Raw genomic sequence first — 17,301 nt, forward strand, 5'->3', positions numbered from 1 at the left:
CCTCCCCAACTCCTTCGACCTATTCTTTCAGTGTTACCTTTGAATATACATTCTGTATAGAAGTCGCCAGCCCAGGTTAAAATTTCTAATACGGTTTTGAGGTAGTTGGTTAATTCACCGCCGCAATCGCCACCATCTCTAGGGCATCGACTTGTGGTGGTCCCTAGCGGACAAGTGTCGAACTCTTCAAACACCCCTTTCCCCCTCCCGTTGAACGACCTTGAGCTGCACTGGATGATGGGTGGGGCGGTGCGGGGAATGACAGCGGGCGACAGTGCTGCGCTCTAACGTGTAAATAACAACCTAAGACGATGCAGGGCGTTACGGCAGCGCCCTGCAGCGGTGAAGTTCCCAAGCTGCTCATCATACGCTCCTGAAAAGCGTAGAGTTTATCCTATCCACTCGCGACTTCTATACAGTATATATATTCAAAGGTGTTTGTTACTTTCCTCTCTGCTCTGTTGGAAAAAAAAAAAAAAAAAAAACAGTGTACATAAAAGAATGTCCAAGTTTCAATGGTATATTACAAGGGTCAGCAGACCGCGGCTCTTTCCACAGGACTTCACAGCTCTACAACTCACTGCACTGCCACAATCAGACGACACAATCACAAGGCATTTCCTCAACCTGCGCTCGCTGCTACCATCACCGCCACTACACTCGCCCAGCTGTTCCGTTATTTTAATAATCAATTAGTTAAAAAAAAATTCGGATTCTTGTTTCTTCAGTAGAGTTCTACTAATGGCTACGATAATTTTTTTGTACATTTTTTCTTCTTTTGAGTATCCTTCATTTTTAAGATTATATTGAGTTTGTGAATTAAATATTTTGAATTGTTTTGATTGTCTTAAAATTCCGTGTAGATACAGAGAAAATAAAAGTTGCGACCCCTGGTGTATTATATCAGTTTAATGTACACTATTCATAACAATTCATACATCAAACTGAATGCAAAAGAGCCTAGTTTTTCTTACAAATTTTCAATATGAGCACCTTTAGGTATACGGCCAATTCTTCCCATACTTTGGTTAACAAGTCCGGATTAATGGAAAATAGCCTCATCATTTCTGTGTCTAAACTCTGGCAAATCATTAGGTAGCGGCGGAAGGTAGACACGATCTTTTATAAAGCCCCAAAGAAGGAAAAAATCGCTTGGCGTTATGTCAGGTGAACGTGGAAGCCAGCGGAAAAGAGCTCTGTCGTCTCGACCCTTACGGCCAATCCAACGGTCAAGGACTTCGATGTTCAACCACTCTAGTACACACACTTACAGTCGATACTATTAAAATTTGGACTGTGGACATACTTTACTTTACCCTCAATTTACGAAGGACACTGGTTACGATTTATCCAGATGATAAACGCGACGTTTGCAATGTGTACTGACGCGCAGTCTTCTCGTCGTGAAAATTGGATCAGTAACCATGACATCATATGGCGTAGAAATGAAGTTAAAGGTGTAATGCAAGTCCTTTAAGTGCCTTCAAGAGTCACTATTGGATGTTTAATGCTTAAAATAAGTATATTCTGATTGCCATCATCACTCTTCTAAAAATACAGGTTAAAAACTAAATACGGCAACACAACTTCTTACCCATATTCATACAATTTGTTCGTAAATAGACACCACTTGTATATCTTGAGCAGTTTTCAAATTGCATTTTTTTTTTCTGAATCTCTGCACACCGCATATGTGCCCAGTAGGATCTCTTAAGGGATTTTAGGGTTAAGCCTGTATCACACGATGAAATGTTTCATACAGGCTCCCCTAGAAGCTTTCAGCAATGCTAGCCAAGCCTCCAAGTCAGCACGTATGAATGTTTCTGTGGACGAAACTATCACACACAAAATTGTGATTGGTGTAGGTCTAGCTTGTGCTAATGGTTTTGTTGATAATAGTTAGAGACCTGCAAAATTCGCGGTTTCGATGGCTTTCAGGATAGACTGCACATGCCCCTGTACACTCGGGCAAATAACGCAAGTTCATTGGCTGCCGACTTGTAAGTCGTCTCAGCTGGTTTGTCTGTGATTCGATCCTTCTTTGGTTGAGGGTTTACAACTGGTTGAGATTCGTCCAGATGAACAGTAAGCCAATAGCAAAATTATCTAAGAGGTATGTGTGTTTGAATTCTAGCCTATCATGGAGTGAATCCGCGAATTTTGCAGGTCTCTAATTAACAGTTAATTCTTTTAGTATTGTATTAACATGAATGTTGCTCATAATTATCGCATAATGCTGTAACTGTTTCAACGTATCACATGTTCACCGCATAACAAATTTATTAATCAAGAAAAATTCAATCCCGCCTAAATAAATTAACGTTTTTAACACCAGGGGTACACTACTACTTCATACTGTTTGGATAAAATTTCCACCTTCTACGGAACCTTCTGTATAAATTCTAACACGACTGATTACGAAAACTTCCGAGAAAACGGCCAACGCTCTGCTGACTCTTCCACAAAACCAACTATACGCGCTGCCATATAATAACTTCCAAGGAGACTTCCATCATGTGATAGGGGCTTTACGCGGTCAAACACCAACTACCTCGTGGCTTATGGGCTGAGGCCACGTCTGTATGATTGATGGTTTGCTCCGACGTTTCGACATGCATTGTAGCCAACTTCTAGGGCGATTGACAACTGTATGTGTCACGGACATTCTGGAGAAATTCGTGTAAGCTGGGAATTTATTACAACAAAAAATATTTTTCGAACAAATTATTTAGTGGTGTAGAATACTGTTAAAAAAATCCAATATGAAAGCGAAGCCCAGATTTAAACCTTTTTGAGGACTCAATTTATGTATGACGTGCAAATAGATACATAGGTAGGTATATTTGTGGCCTGGATGTGTTTACACACACGTTTGTCACTACAAATATTTCTTGTGTATGTTTAATGTTCTAAAATCTAAACTAAACCATTGATCTGATCGAATTCGAATGCCACGTCGGTATTTAAATATACTTAAAATGTAATAATAAAAAGTTAAAAATAAAAATAAAATGGTTTAAAATTAATAATTTCAAATGTATCATTGACTATATAAAATCAAAAACATTTGAGTAAGAACGGCCAAGGTCACTTAGTTACATGGCGTTTCAACGCTAAGAACGTGCAGTTTAACCAGCTTGTGATAAATTAACGCAAAATGGAGCTTAGTGCATCACTATATGTCATGCGACGAAACAGCCATACATTCAGTCAACGACGTAGAATATAGTTATTAATTTGTAAATGTTTGTATCAAGTAGGCATGTATGATCCTGTTCTTAGTATGTTTTATTTTCTTGTCTTTTTTTTCTTTTTGGGGACATAAAATTGCGGCCACTCAATCTGTTGTTGTTTTAGTGCACATTTTACAAGGAAATTGTTTGGAAATTAGTTACCATATATATATATATGGTAATATATATATATGGTAATATATATACAAATATATATATATATTTGTAATACTACAGATTTAGAATTGTATAAGTTTTTACCAAAAAGAATTGAGACATTCAAAATGTTTTTTCTTGTCAAAATAAATCATTCAAGTTATATACATATATGTTTATTCTCCACCGTAATTTATTGTTAAAATTTACGCTGATCTATTTGTAGGAAAATAAGAGTACTTTGGCAACTTGCTTGTACGGAATTTCTGTGTTGATTGCGGTATTTTTTTTTTGTTACTTTGTGCGCTTTCTCAATCTCTCCATGCCGATCCTTCTTTCCCCCCTCTCTCTCGGGCCGTTTCCTGCGCGAGTTTTCGCGTCGCAGAGTTCGTGTCTGGACTGTCCTATAGCTGAGCCGCCTCACCCCCTCCTCTGCCAGCAGACGTGACCGAAATACTCCCAGGGTTTTTATTGCTCCTGTTAACGTTATTAACAGCTTCTCCCGCCGCCGTGGCTCCTTCACCGAGATTGTTTTCTCTTCTCCCGCCACGTATTTTTTTTCTTTCTCTCTCTCAAGCACACGCTTCACCCCCCTACTCCTCCCCCTCCCCCACAAACCGAGGCTGGCGAGGATCTTCTATCTCCTTTGATGATCCAGTTTGGAAGACGGCTAAACGATGCGTCGCGCATGCTGTGCGAATATATTTATCGTTCGCTCTCTATCCTTCTCCTCCTTTCTTTCTCTCGTAAGCTGTTCATTTGTCGGGATATCCCACTTCCGAGATTGGATGTTAAGGTACCTTGCACTCTGATCCATTTGAAGATTTCCTTTTCCCCTGCCTCCAGTTGGCGTAGGAGTCCCGCCGTTAGAGTCTACGGGATTTTATTTTAAACAGTTGGGTTAAAAAGATTTTGCCTTTCTGCCATTAACATATGCATAGTGACTAACATTTTCACTTGACTCACTGTCACCTTAAATTTGTTTATACTGGCGTCCTAAATTTGAACAATTGTTTCTTTTCTTTTTTCAGTTGCTTAAGTCCAAGGTCTGCGTATTTCTACGAGTTCCCTCCAACCGGTAAGTAATCGAAACTTTTAATTCTTCTTTTAGTAGAATACCAACTAAATTTTCAGAGAAGTTGAGGAACAGATGTGAGGTCTATGTACCATATACTTTTTTTTATTTTTGTTTCGTCATTTCCATATACAAATTAATCTCAGTGTTACAAGGTGCCATGAATATTTAAAAAAATTTATCTCTTCGCTTATTATAAAAATGTTGTCTTCAAATGGAATTTAATGATGTGAGTAGTACTCCGCTTGAGGGGAAAGAATATTTACAAAGCACTATTCTATAAATAACTAGAAACGCTTAGTATTTCATGTGAAAATTCTTAGTTAACAAAATCGCAAGTTCTACAAAGTTAATTTGGTACTTATAAAAATAAGGTAGCATATATGTGTACAATAAGTCGATTATTAATATGTCCCAATGGCCAATGATGTGATATAAATACTCGCAACTGTACTGAACCTCCACAAACTAGCCTTGGGTGTGCAAATAATTCAGCCACAGGTATGTTCGAGTTAAATAATATTTCAAGCCGTAGGTGGATCACGCTAGGCACATTACCTTACACATTAATATGTCGAAACAATTCAATAGAGTCTATGTTTAATGTTGTAGGTGTTTCACAAATGCAAACACATTTTCTTTGATAGCACTCATCGGGAGTTTTTGAGAAAGTTTTAATTTATTTAATGAAATTATTTCGTGTAGTAAAAACATAGCGTGAAGGGTTTTTATCTTGTTATGGTGGTTAGTTTACCAGATTGTTTAAACTACGTTTATTAAACTCTGATTTTATCACGTATTTTAATATTGGGACTTGCAACAGTTCTATGCCTATTTTGTTTACAAGGGCAGAGTCCAGAAAACTTGTACTAAATTTTTTCTTGCAGTATTGACATGATTCGAATTGGAAGAAAACAAACAGGTTCTTTAAAGTATTTTTTTTTCTTTTCAATTTATTTTCCTTGTAATAAACTGCCTTTAAAATTGTATGTGTATAAAGAATACTTATACTTCGCCATAAAGTTTTAGATTTAAATTTAAAGTATTTCAAAAGAAGAAACTAAAAGAATCATCGTATCATTTTAAATTGCGAACTGTTATAAATAATTTGGCCTCGTTTGATTTAATTTTTCATTAAGTTACGTTAACTGAACTGTGGAAATTGAGGTCAGCTGGAGATTAATTGCATTTTCAAAATTCATCTAGAATGGCATGGCGTATCCTTAAATATTCACGAATAGGCCTACCTCTCGCATTCGTTCTCTGAAGGAAAAAAAACAGACGTAATGTGATGTTTCCATCCATTTCGTAAGCAAAATTCAGCGTTCCTATTCACTGGGCTTGTACTCACGTGATTGTTATTAGGGAGTAGTCAGTTTAGTACTGTAAGTTTTTATCTTCTGCACAACTTTAAGCAACGCGCTAGCTGTCTTTCCATCGTATACGAGGGAATGTGTAAATGCGCCATGTTAAGAAAATACGTTTTATTATTTATTAATTCTACGGCCTCAATATTTTCATGGTTGTAAAGAAGTCAAATTTGATGCATAACCCTTGAGTAGTTTGTAGATATTTATTTGGAATGTAAAGTAGTGTGAAAATTGTCATTATGGTTTATGTTTAATGAATCATATTTAATGTTTACCAGCTATAAAATTGAAGGTATGCCCAACGTTGTCTGAACCATTTTAAGTAGATTTCGAAGAAAGACTAAGTATAGTCTGTAGCCAGTAAGTAGTAGGTATATAATAGAGTTTCGTGCGCCTGGATTTTGCGTATGTGGTCGGCGGCGATGTCCGCCATCTTAGATTGTGACCTCACGGTGGGTTTATGAATGACTTTGACCTTGATCTTCAATATTTGCCAAAAGGGCTCTAAATTTGCCAAAAATTCGCCAACATGTCCAGTTTTAGGGGAAAAATTCAGACAAAAATATATTAAAAAAAAATTCCATTTACTACAGAAACAACCCCGTAAAAAATTCAATTTTGTTTTTAAATTCGTAAGGCCTCAACATATTTTTGACTTTAAAAAAAAAAACGAAAATTCCCCATATAGACTTAAATTCTCCATTTACAAGCCCACAGTAAGTCTATGGAGGTGAGATTTGACCTATAACTTGACCTTGAACACAATGTTTAATTATGATGTCTCGTTGCAAATTTAGTTACGGCCGTAATATTTAAATTCAGTAATTATTTTCGGAAAAAATTTGGAAAACGTTTAGAATTTATAAAAAATTGATTTAATGAAATGTTAATAAAACACATTTCACCATTTCGAATGGCATCGCGTCCGCAATCTTCAAAATCTATAATTATCATTAAAAAATTAGAAAAAAATTAATTTAATAAAAAATATTTACTTACAATTATATAACATTTTAATTTAAAATGCAATTACATAATGGAATCCTTGGTTCGAACTCTTTAAGAACAAAAAAAAAATATTTTGACGGATCCTCCCTTCATGGAAGCCACCGACAGACTGACCTCCCACCACTAATGCTAAGGTACAGATTACGCCAGCCAGTATGTCATGTCAGCCATCTTGGATTCCGCCATCTTCTTTTCGTCTGCTGGAGGCCGCCCTCTTGGATTATGACATAGTCGACATATTGTTTGTCAGCTGTACACCGCTATCTTTATTTTCAGTACTTGCTAATAGGACCGCTAGTGTCATATATTGCACACATTGTCTACTAGAAAGCGCTGCCGCCATCTTGTTTTCAGTACTCTATACCAGGAGTGCTAGTGTCACATCATGCACATCAATCACTAGAGATCATTGCCGCTATATTGGTTTAATTTATACCTGCTATAATGCAGTAGTATTTATTGCCCAGTCGCCCGCCGTATTATCGGCTAGGCCACCATATAGTAAATTCGTAATTTTTTAGCTAGAAATTTAGGGCGAAATTCCAAAAATCATCCAAAAAACACGCCGTAATATACTGATTGATTTGATCGATTCCTGTCCTTGGTTATATTCTTGCTCAATCAAAAAATGTATATTCATGGTAAAAAAATACACATATTCAATAAAACATGGTCAAAATCCTAAAAGCTACTTAAATTCCTCATCTGCCATCCTCCAGTAAGCCGATGATAACATATTGTCCGCCATCTTGGAAATTAGCAATAATTACCTAGAATTTTGGAAAATATTCTAAAAAAACACAAAAAAAATTGCATATTACTGTAATAAGTGGTTCTATTTATTTCATTACTTAGTTCATTCCTTGATCGATACAAAAAATTATTTATTCTCTTTAATATCTATTTAATAATCATCACACTGCAAACAATTACTCCTAACAGCTGAATAAATATGTTACTCGATATTACTACGCCTACAATAAAGGCTACATTCGATGCACTTAAAAAAAAAAAAAGAGTTCCAACTACAAGCAAATAGGCTAAGTGTAATCTCTTCTGCTGCTGCTTCCATCTTCCGTGCATGTTTATTATTTTTAAGGTTTCTGAAGTCTTCCGTTTTAACACCAGCCTCAAAGTCAGCATCGTCATCATCCCAGTGACCATCATAAGCTTGATCAGAATAATTTAGTTTAATTCGTCGTTTCCATCGTTTTGGTCTCAGTGCATCATCACAATCTTCTGTCTTGGTAGCTTCAAATCTTCTATATTGTTGTCATTTTCTGAAAAGCTTTTGTTGCTGTCTGTTCTTGATATGTCATCAAAATCGTCAGTAGTTCAAACAGAAAATGACGCAACCAGGGTCAAATACTCTCTCTTCCGAAAAATGTTCGCCACTTTCATCGCTCTTATATGAATACATTTTAATTTTTTGTTCGTAATAGTTAATTTTCCTCGCGCAAGAAGTTGCAAATAGTTCCTATTCCTGCCAACAAATGTCGCCATGTTTTGTGTTGAGGTAAATATTTATTTTTTATGTGGAATGCGGGATGTTTTCTCACTGTCGTAAGAGAAAGAAGGCTTCAATAGTCATCTAGGAATAGGTATTTCGTCTTATATGATAGTGTTTCTCAGCCTTCACAAGGCATAGTAATAGACTCAGTAATGCATCTCTTTTGTTTGAATTCCACAAAATAAAAATATACTGTAAGTGCTGATTAAAAATATGAATCCAGCAATTAAACGAAATTATGAATAAAATTGCATGGCTCATGTCGAGAAAAAAATGGCATGCAGTGAAATTTTTTAAACAATAACCAGAAGCACGCGAAGAAACCCCACAAAATCTTGCCAGAAATATCTAGGAGCACACAGAGAACACCAACATCAGTCTTGAAAATACAGCTCAGTGAATGCTACATTTAGACTATATGTATAATATGCCATGCATAATAATATGCTTAGCATATATTTGTTTTAAATATGTTAATGAATAATATATACATATATAAATATGCTAGGTATATTATTATATTAAATATTGAAACACACATCAAAATGTGCTATTCATTCAGCTGGTAGGAGTCATTGTTTGCAGTGAGGATGATTAATTAATAAATATTTAAGAGCATAAAATACGTTTTCTTTCGACCAAGGTATGAATTCAGTTCTATGTCCAAAAACGTTTTAGACATGGATTTGTTTACTAGTGCCTAGTCTGCTTTGTTTGAATTTTCAAATTTATTTTCTAGTTAGCTGTAAATCATGCGCAATGTTGTTTTCGTTGTTTATATATATATATATATATATATATATATATATATATATATATATATATATATATATATATTCAATTTAATTGTGGTTTTTATAATAAATTTCACTATATCTACAATAGTACTATTTATATTAGTGTATGAAAAATACGATAGTACTTTAATCGCTCGTGATGGGACTAGGTTGCACAAGCCGAGTTAGTTCATTAATTTTCTTATCACTGCTAATAATAGAGAATTTTTTTTGTGAATAAATGCCGTTATTTGATTAATTATTGGGTAACGTATTACGTTTCTGGCCAGGTAATTACCAAACGTTATTTTCGAACAATTTAAAGAGACTGGAGACACCGTCCGCGATGCCACGACCTCGCCGTATTTATTCCTCGCTGCATTCCTGGCTTCCTCTGTGTTTCCGTGTCCGCCGGGAACAATGGTCCCCTCTGCATAATCACACGGGAGGCGGGCCTCTTCCATTCGCCGGCACATGCTGTTAGGGGCTGATGCGCCTGCATCCCTCTCCTTCCTCCTCATACCATACCCCCTTCCCAACCTTCTTTCACCCCACTTGGGGCCGAGGGGTAAATATTGCTTCCCTCTGGCCCCTTCTCGAGCTCTCCGCCATCCGGCCTTGGGTGGGTGGGGGGGGGGGGAACCCCCTCCAGAAATTAACTGCGCTCCAAACACCGGCTGGATTAAGGCGGTCTCGGAATTACTGTCGCTCCATGTTTGTTGCCTAAAGCTTCCGCTAATTTTAGCTCCGCGTCGGATCGGTGTTTTCTAGGAATAAACCGGTTACGATTTTTGAAGTGAAACTTCTATTTTTTTTTTTACGGTCGTTGGGAGTAATATCAGAATCACATGGTAACGGAGTTAACTCGCGTAACGTTTGTGACTTAATGTACCTAACGAATATTTCTTAATGGCGTGGGTTTGAAAAAAAAAATTGGAATTGAAACATCTTTAGAGCCGGTAACAGATAGCAGCAGCTTGTGATTTTGTATACTTTCCAATACTTAATTTTGTAAACGTTTGCATACTTTATCATGCTTTTTCAGTAATTTTACATACTTTATCAACTCGTAATTAGCAACTCTAAATCCTCAGCTCTGAGGTTGGATCCGGTGTTAAGCGTTTGAATTGTGACCATTTGTATTGACATTTCCAGTAGGGTTATATGTCATACTAAAGCTATCATAAACCCATTAAATCATTCTTAGGTTCTAATGAAGACATGGACAGACATCAGTAAATAAATATCTATTTTCAACGTATGATTTTGAGTATTTAAATTATTTAAGTACCCTAAAAATTTCATGTATCCTTTACCTGAGAAGTTTCGCTTCTAACACATTAGGCAACTATGCGCCCATTTTGTTATCGTTTTCATGTTATAGGTGAAATGCTATTTGATGTCCTCTGCTGCTTACAAAATAGCAAATCCTGAAATCACGAAAAATTATGTTTTGAGTCTTAGAACCCATGTCATAAAGCTGATCATTTCTTCTCGAACTGTATCAGTGATTTTTTTTAAATTTCAAATAAACACTATTTAAAAACGATATTGAAAATACGCGAATCATGTGGATTTTAATAATATTTGGTTCCCTTTCTGTAGGAGGTGAATTTTTCATGTTTCTCGCATTAAAAAGTTTTAAAACGATTGTGTGCCGGTCGTTTGTTTGGCGTACTCGAGTTTCGTATTCAAGGGTCGCGATTTCGAATCCTGCCTCGGTACGCCGCTATTCGAAGTCGGACTCCGGACTCGAAACGAAATCGGCATCAAAGCTATTCGTAATCAGAAATCTTTCATAAATATTAAACGGTTTGTAAATTGCGCGACAACATCTGGAGATGTGCACGCTGTTTGGCGACCCTCATTAAGACTCGGTCTCACACGCCATGTTGATTTTTCATTGTTTTTCCCTTTTAAAGTTATACTTCTTTAGGCGTGTTACGAAAAAAAAAATCATGAGAGTGAATTTTTACGATGCCCGCAAACAGTGCAACAAAATTTTCACGGGATGAAAAAAAGGCTACATAAAAATTAAAATTATATATGTGCTTTCATTTCATACACTTGAATGATTTATATTGAATGCTTGTACATATAATTATCATTACATTATTAACCCCCAATAATGATATGTATTTCCTACAATAATGAAATGTTAGTATTTTTTTAATGTGGTGTAATTAATATTTAACTCGCTTTTGCATCTACTAACCTAACCACACTTAAATTAATTTACTAGTATTTTTTTTCAGACCTTTGTTTCCTGCGATTAAAAAGATTAAAAAGCTCCAGCCGAAACGACTTTAACATGGCCGCTATACAGTAGAGACGCTGTGACATTCTGACCACTCCCTCTAGCGATTCATCAGAGCGGACAGTTCATTGTAATAATTACGTCTGCAGAATGCATTTTGTGGGGAGCTATCATTTAGAACTAGTATACGTTTATGTGTGTGTCGAACATTTTTTTATGACAGAGAAATTTTGGTATTTTACAATGTATGGTCGTCTCTACGACTGTACCATTCACCTTTGGACAAATTTTTCACACGTTAAAACTTTTATTTCCTAGACTAAAAATGATTTTCACAATGTTGATAAATATGAGCTAGAATAAAAACTACATTATACTACACTATAAAGTGATCATGAATTTGAGCAGTTAACTTTTAATGTCATTTAAGATATTAAACTATCTATTTAGATAGCCACATTGTGATACTCGTGATTAGCAATAGCAAATTTACTAAATAAAAAACTTTTATATTCAAGTTAACTAATTTTTCTAAAAACTTTTTTTTTTCACGGAAAATAAACACGGGTACCTTTCCCCCTCCCCCCTTTTTTCAGCAACTTTACCTTTGTCATTGTAAGACTATCGAAACCTTCCCAACCATTCTTTCTTTTTAATACCTCCCCCTGATTTTACAACTCATCCTCGCCTGCCTTGCTGCCCATTGGGTTTCTTTACCTCCCCTCCCTTCCCTTCACATACGAATACCACCGAAAAGACAGAGCAGAAAAAATTTCCACTGTGATGAATTCTCTTGAGAGCTAATTCTAAAATTTTAACCCAATAACTACCTCCCTTGAATTTGTTTTTCTGCCACAACTATTTTCAACCGATTTTCCCGTAGTGTGATATCATCATTTGCGCATCTTGTTACACAAACGATGCTCCACTAAGTCAGGGACGTAGCCAGGGGAGGGGTCCGGGGGGTCCGGACCCCCCCCCCCCCCCTTCCCGGTTCACGAGAAAGAAGCTAAACCCGAAGAAAATACAGAAGATTTGCTTAGGTTACCTACAGAGATAGTGTTTGTGAAGGATTATTGATGTCCATACTGGGCTCCGGTAGTCTCTATCTTCCCATTTCTTACTCAACTTTCCTCGATCTCGGATTTCAAAGAGGGCAGTATTTGGTTCCGACATAATCTATTTTTGATATCAGTTCACGCACTTCTACGGGCAAATTTCCTCAGTCAGTCGCAATCACACGTCTAACATGGACAAGTTCGTGACGCGGACGAAAAGAAAAAGAGTAGCTGACTCTCCTCAGGTAAGTTTGATGTTATAAGATATTATTTTATTTGTTAAACCTATGCACATATTATAAATCCGAAAGTGTGTTTGTGGGTTTATTGGTTTGTTTGTCCGTCTTTCATGCTTCAACAGAGTGAACCGAGTGACTTTATTTTTGATATGCAGACAGTTTAGTAAAATTTTAAATTGATAACGAACACCTGTGCACTAAAGTTAGAGGTTGGGAAATTTCACTTATTTCTGTGTCTAATGTATTTTCTCTCGTTTGATCAATGGTTGCTATCTTTGCTAAAAGCCATTTTAGTCATGACGCGGTTGAATGTGATTTTATTGTTTGTTTGTTTTTGGTCTGTTTATTGGCTTTGATATTCTTATGGCATGGAAGACACTGTGGCCCAATCGTAGAAGAATAAAAAATACAAGTGTTTGAAACTTAGTTAATGACCAAATTATTAAAGGAAAAAAAAAAGTGGTTATCATTTCAGTTTTTAGAAATTATTTTCCCACTATGACGAATAAAATTAGTGCTTAGCACGCGGGATGAGTATCTCACACTGTTGAATCTAAACACACTTTTCTGTGTATTGGTTGTAAATGGTTTAATACGTGTAGAAAAGTCTTTCAAGAATTAATGTTTTGTATACCGTTATACAAAAATGTGTACAATTCCTACTTAAACTTTACTGCAATCATTGTTATAAATTATGATACATTAGCACTTTTCTTACTTTAGGTTAGGCCTTGAATAAATGTGTTTCTTTTCTCATAGTAAATTATTGTAGCCCCTTCTCTTTAAACAGAGTAAACAGAGGACAGAATGAAAAGGACTTTGCATGTTTTTAAAGTCATAATTTATAGAAAGTAATTCTTCATCCATATGCTCTACTTCAACGAAACTTTGTAACATATGGTTTCTGGGCTTTTAAGAGTGAGAAAAAAATTAATGGTTTTATCCTCTTACCCTCCCCAATAAATGAATAAATAAAATAGGTGCTTCCGGTGCCCATTTACACTAACACGATCGTGATAGTATTTAAATAATCTCACCGAAAAACTCAGTTGTATGCAAAAGTGCTTTGTTTTATTGACAGAGAAACAGCGGCGGAAGGATATATAGTAGATGCACTGCTTTCCAAGAACTGTCCAAAACTGTATTTTTAATATGCTGAGTAACTATTATTTTAAGAAATATCTATGTTTAAATATTAGGTTTAGGGCTACATAAGGTCTTACAAAATTTTTTGGTCATTTATAAATTTTTAAAAATCTAAGAAATGTATAATTAGGATTTTTTCACAAAAAATATTAAAAATTTTGATGGATAATTTCAGTCTAATGAAAACGAAGATCAATCCCGGAACATTGCCAGCTGTCATCTCGACCCACCACTTCCTGGACCTGGACCAAGCAAGATTGTCGAGTCTCAACAAGATAGGACCTACATTACACAAGATGCAAATCAACATTATTCCTGCAGTTCCTCTCACACACCTCTTGGACAAGGAGAAAGCAACACCAACAGAGATCCATCGATGCAAGTAAGTTTATCTAAAGTTGATATAGGAGTCATTTCTGAAGATATCTTTCACTCTTCTGCACCAGTAATCAAAATCACTGTAGAAAATTTACACAATGTATTAAAGGAACTTTTTGTCCCAGAATTATCATTCAAGTTTCCTTCGACTCAGTTCAAAAATAAATATCTGAAATTCCAGCACAGTTGGCTTCAAAGATGGGGATGGCTAGCATATTCTAAGGTAAAAGATGGAGCGTATTGTAAATACTGTGTTCTTTTTGCATCAGACTGTGTAGGGAATGATGACTTTTCTGTACGAAATGCCTCATTAGTAGGCCAACCTTTTAGAAAATGGAAGGATGCATTGGAAAAGTTTCAGAATCATTCAAAGACTAATTACCACATGTTAGCAACAGTTTCTGCCGAAAACTTTCTTAAGGTGATGTCAGGGAAACTTCAGGATGTGGCAACTATTTTAAGCAGTAAGAGGATGAAAGAGCGAGAAGAGAATAGGGCTGCTATACTACCTATTATTGAAACAATAATTTTTTGTGGTGAAAATGAGCTACCTCTTCGAGGGGATGATGACAGTGGTCCTATCACTCTTGAAAAGCCCGAAAAAAAAGATGGAAAGTTTAGGGCTCTAATTAGATACCGAGCAAGTATTGATGAAAAACTGAAGAATCATATGCTTCATGGCTCCAGAAATTCGTCCTACTTCAGCCCAGAAATTCAAAATGAAATAATAGGTATTTGTGGCCAGCTTATTCAAGAAAGATTAGCAAAAAATATCAACAATGCTGAATGTTTCTCCATTATTGGGGATGAAACACTGGATGTGTCGGGTCAAGAGCAGTTCTCACTGTGTATCAGATATGTAATGACTGAGGGCCAGCCATCTCTCAGGGAAGATTTTGTAACTTTTTTTCCACTGACAGATCTATCTGCAGAAAATGTGACTACAAAAATTTTGGAGACATGCCATGGTTTAGGTATTGACCTAGACAAATTAATTGGTCAAGGATATGATGGAGCTTCCACAATGAGTGGTTGTAAAACAGGTGTTCAAACAAGAATCCTCCAACTCTATCCAAAAGCAATGTATGTCCATTGCTCAAGTCATCGCCTGAATTTAGTCCTCTCTGAATCACTTAATGTACCATTGATCTCAAACAGCCTTGGAGTTTTAAAAGAAGTAACCAAGTTCTTTAGGCACAATGCTCAAGCAGGAAACCTTTTAAAAGATAAAATTGCAAAGATTCTGCCAGAATCAAAGAAATATAGATTGTTGGCAGTCTGTGAAACAAGATTTGTTGAGCGTCAAATCTCTATTAACACATTTGTTGAGCTTTTTCCTGCAATAGTTCCAAGTCTTCAAGATCTCTCAGAACTGGACCGGTCATTTTCAAGTACCGCTTCAACTCTTCTATCTGCTATGGAGAAAGGAAGCTTCTTAGTGTCAGTGCTAGTTTGTGAATATCTTTTCAGTCTGACATTACCACTTTCAACATACCTCCAAAATCCTCAACATGAACTATCTTCAGCAGTTAAGTTCAGTGAAGACATTGTACAGGTTCTCAAAGACCTCCGCACAGGTGAACAAGATAAAAGTGAATTTCACAAGATCTTCCAGAAATCATTAGCTATCGCTGAAACCGTTTTAGAGTCTCAGATTGATATTCCAAGACAGGCAAAAAAACAAACTAATAGGGACAATATTCCACATGATTCACCCGAAGAGTACTATAGAAGATCAGTCTTCATTCCTGCTGTAGATTCACTCATTGTGAATCTACACCAGAGATTTAGTCAAAACAAAGTGTTCTTGTCTGCCATTGAGATGCTGCTTCCAAAAAACTGTAAACTGGAACATACAACTGAAATTATGGAAAGACTGAAAGTTTATTATGAACACAGAATTTCACAAAGTGCATTTGAAGCAGAGTATATTCTGTGGTGTAAAAAATGGAGTTCAAGTGAGAGAGATCTCTCACCATCTCAGATTATGTCAATTTTAGATGCATGCGACAAAAACTTTTAGCCAACTATTCATTATTTACTGTGTGTTTTGGCATCTTTGCCGGTCTCTACCTGCGAAGCAGAGAGATAATTTTCATCACTAAAAAGAATTAAAACTTACTTAAGGAATAAGATGTCAAAAGAGAGATTAACTGGCTTATTATTGATGTCTATACATTATCCTGTACCATTTAAAGCAGATGATGTGTTAAATGTTATGGCACGTAAAGGAAATAGAAGGCTGTTACTGTAAATATTTGTTTTTAATACAACTTGCATGTGTGATTAATGTTTTTAAGGACCTTAATGTGTTCTTATGTATTTATTACTTGTCTGTACTTGATACAAGAATGAAGAACAATATATTTAAACATTAAAAATATTTAATCAAATTAAAGAGTTATTTGTTTATTTAAGTAATTTTTATCTCATTAATTATCAATTAATCTTAATGTGATACTCTAAATTTTAAAATGTTATTATAAAGAGCCAGGCGACATACAAATTAATTGGACCCCCTCCTTCGCAAAATCCTGGCTACGGCCCTGACTAAGTGGATATCTGCTGAACATATTCGTAGTAGAAAAACAAATAAAATGGTGGTATTGGGTAAAAAATTATAATTAGCCCTTAGAAAAAAAACTTGGAAACTGCTGGGAAAAATATTAAGAAAAATAAAGATATTTACCAGAGGGGGCACGAGGTGGTGAACAAGACAAATTTAGACTCCCTGCACACAAGCAACTTGGGAGCTAGTGGATCGTTTAATAGAATAAGGTATATAATAAATAAACACAACATAAGTAGCTTGGTCTATAGGTTCCCTGTTTTATTTAAAATTGTAAATTAAATCTTTTTTTTCTTTGTTTTGGTATTACAATGAAAGATATTAACACATAACAAGTAGGAGGGCCGGCCCGATATTATTAATAACACGTTATATTATATTAATTACACATCATCACAGAAACAAAAAAAATTGAAATATTCCACCCTATTAGATCCTTTGGTTGATTACAAAGATATTATTCTCATTGATTTTACATATTCTCGTCGATTAAGTTCTTAAGGCACTGGTCGCTGGTATGCAATTT

At 35.7% G+C, this 17,301-nt stretch overlaps 1 protein-coding gene across 1 annotated transcript in view; it reads left to right on the forward strand.

Moving 5' to 3' along the window:
* Nucleotides 1-17,301, forward strand: part of LOC134533431 (uncharacterized) — a 524,041-nt gene that overhangs the window by 271,296 nt on the left and 235,444 nt on the right. Inside the window, exon 8 of the mRNA XM_063370954.1 lies at nt 4,421-4,467. Within this exon, the coding sequence (XP_063227024.1) occupies nt 4,421-4,467 (47 nt within the window). The remainder of the gene's footprint in view (nt 1-4,420; nt 4,468-17,301) is intronic.

Source organism: Bacillus rossius, chromosome 6 (genome assembly GCF_032445375.1).
Source record: "Bacillus rossius redtenbacheri isolate Brsri chromosome 6, Brsri_v3, whole genome shotgun sequence".
NCBI lineage: Eukaryota > Metazoa > Arthropoda > Insecta > Phasmatodea > Bacillidae > Bacillus > Bacillus rossius.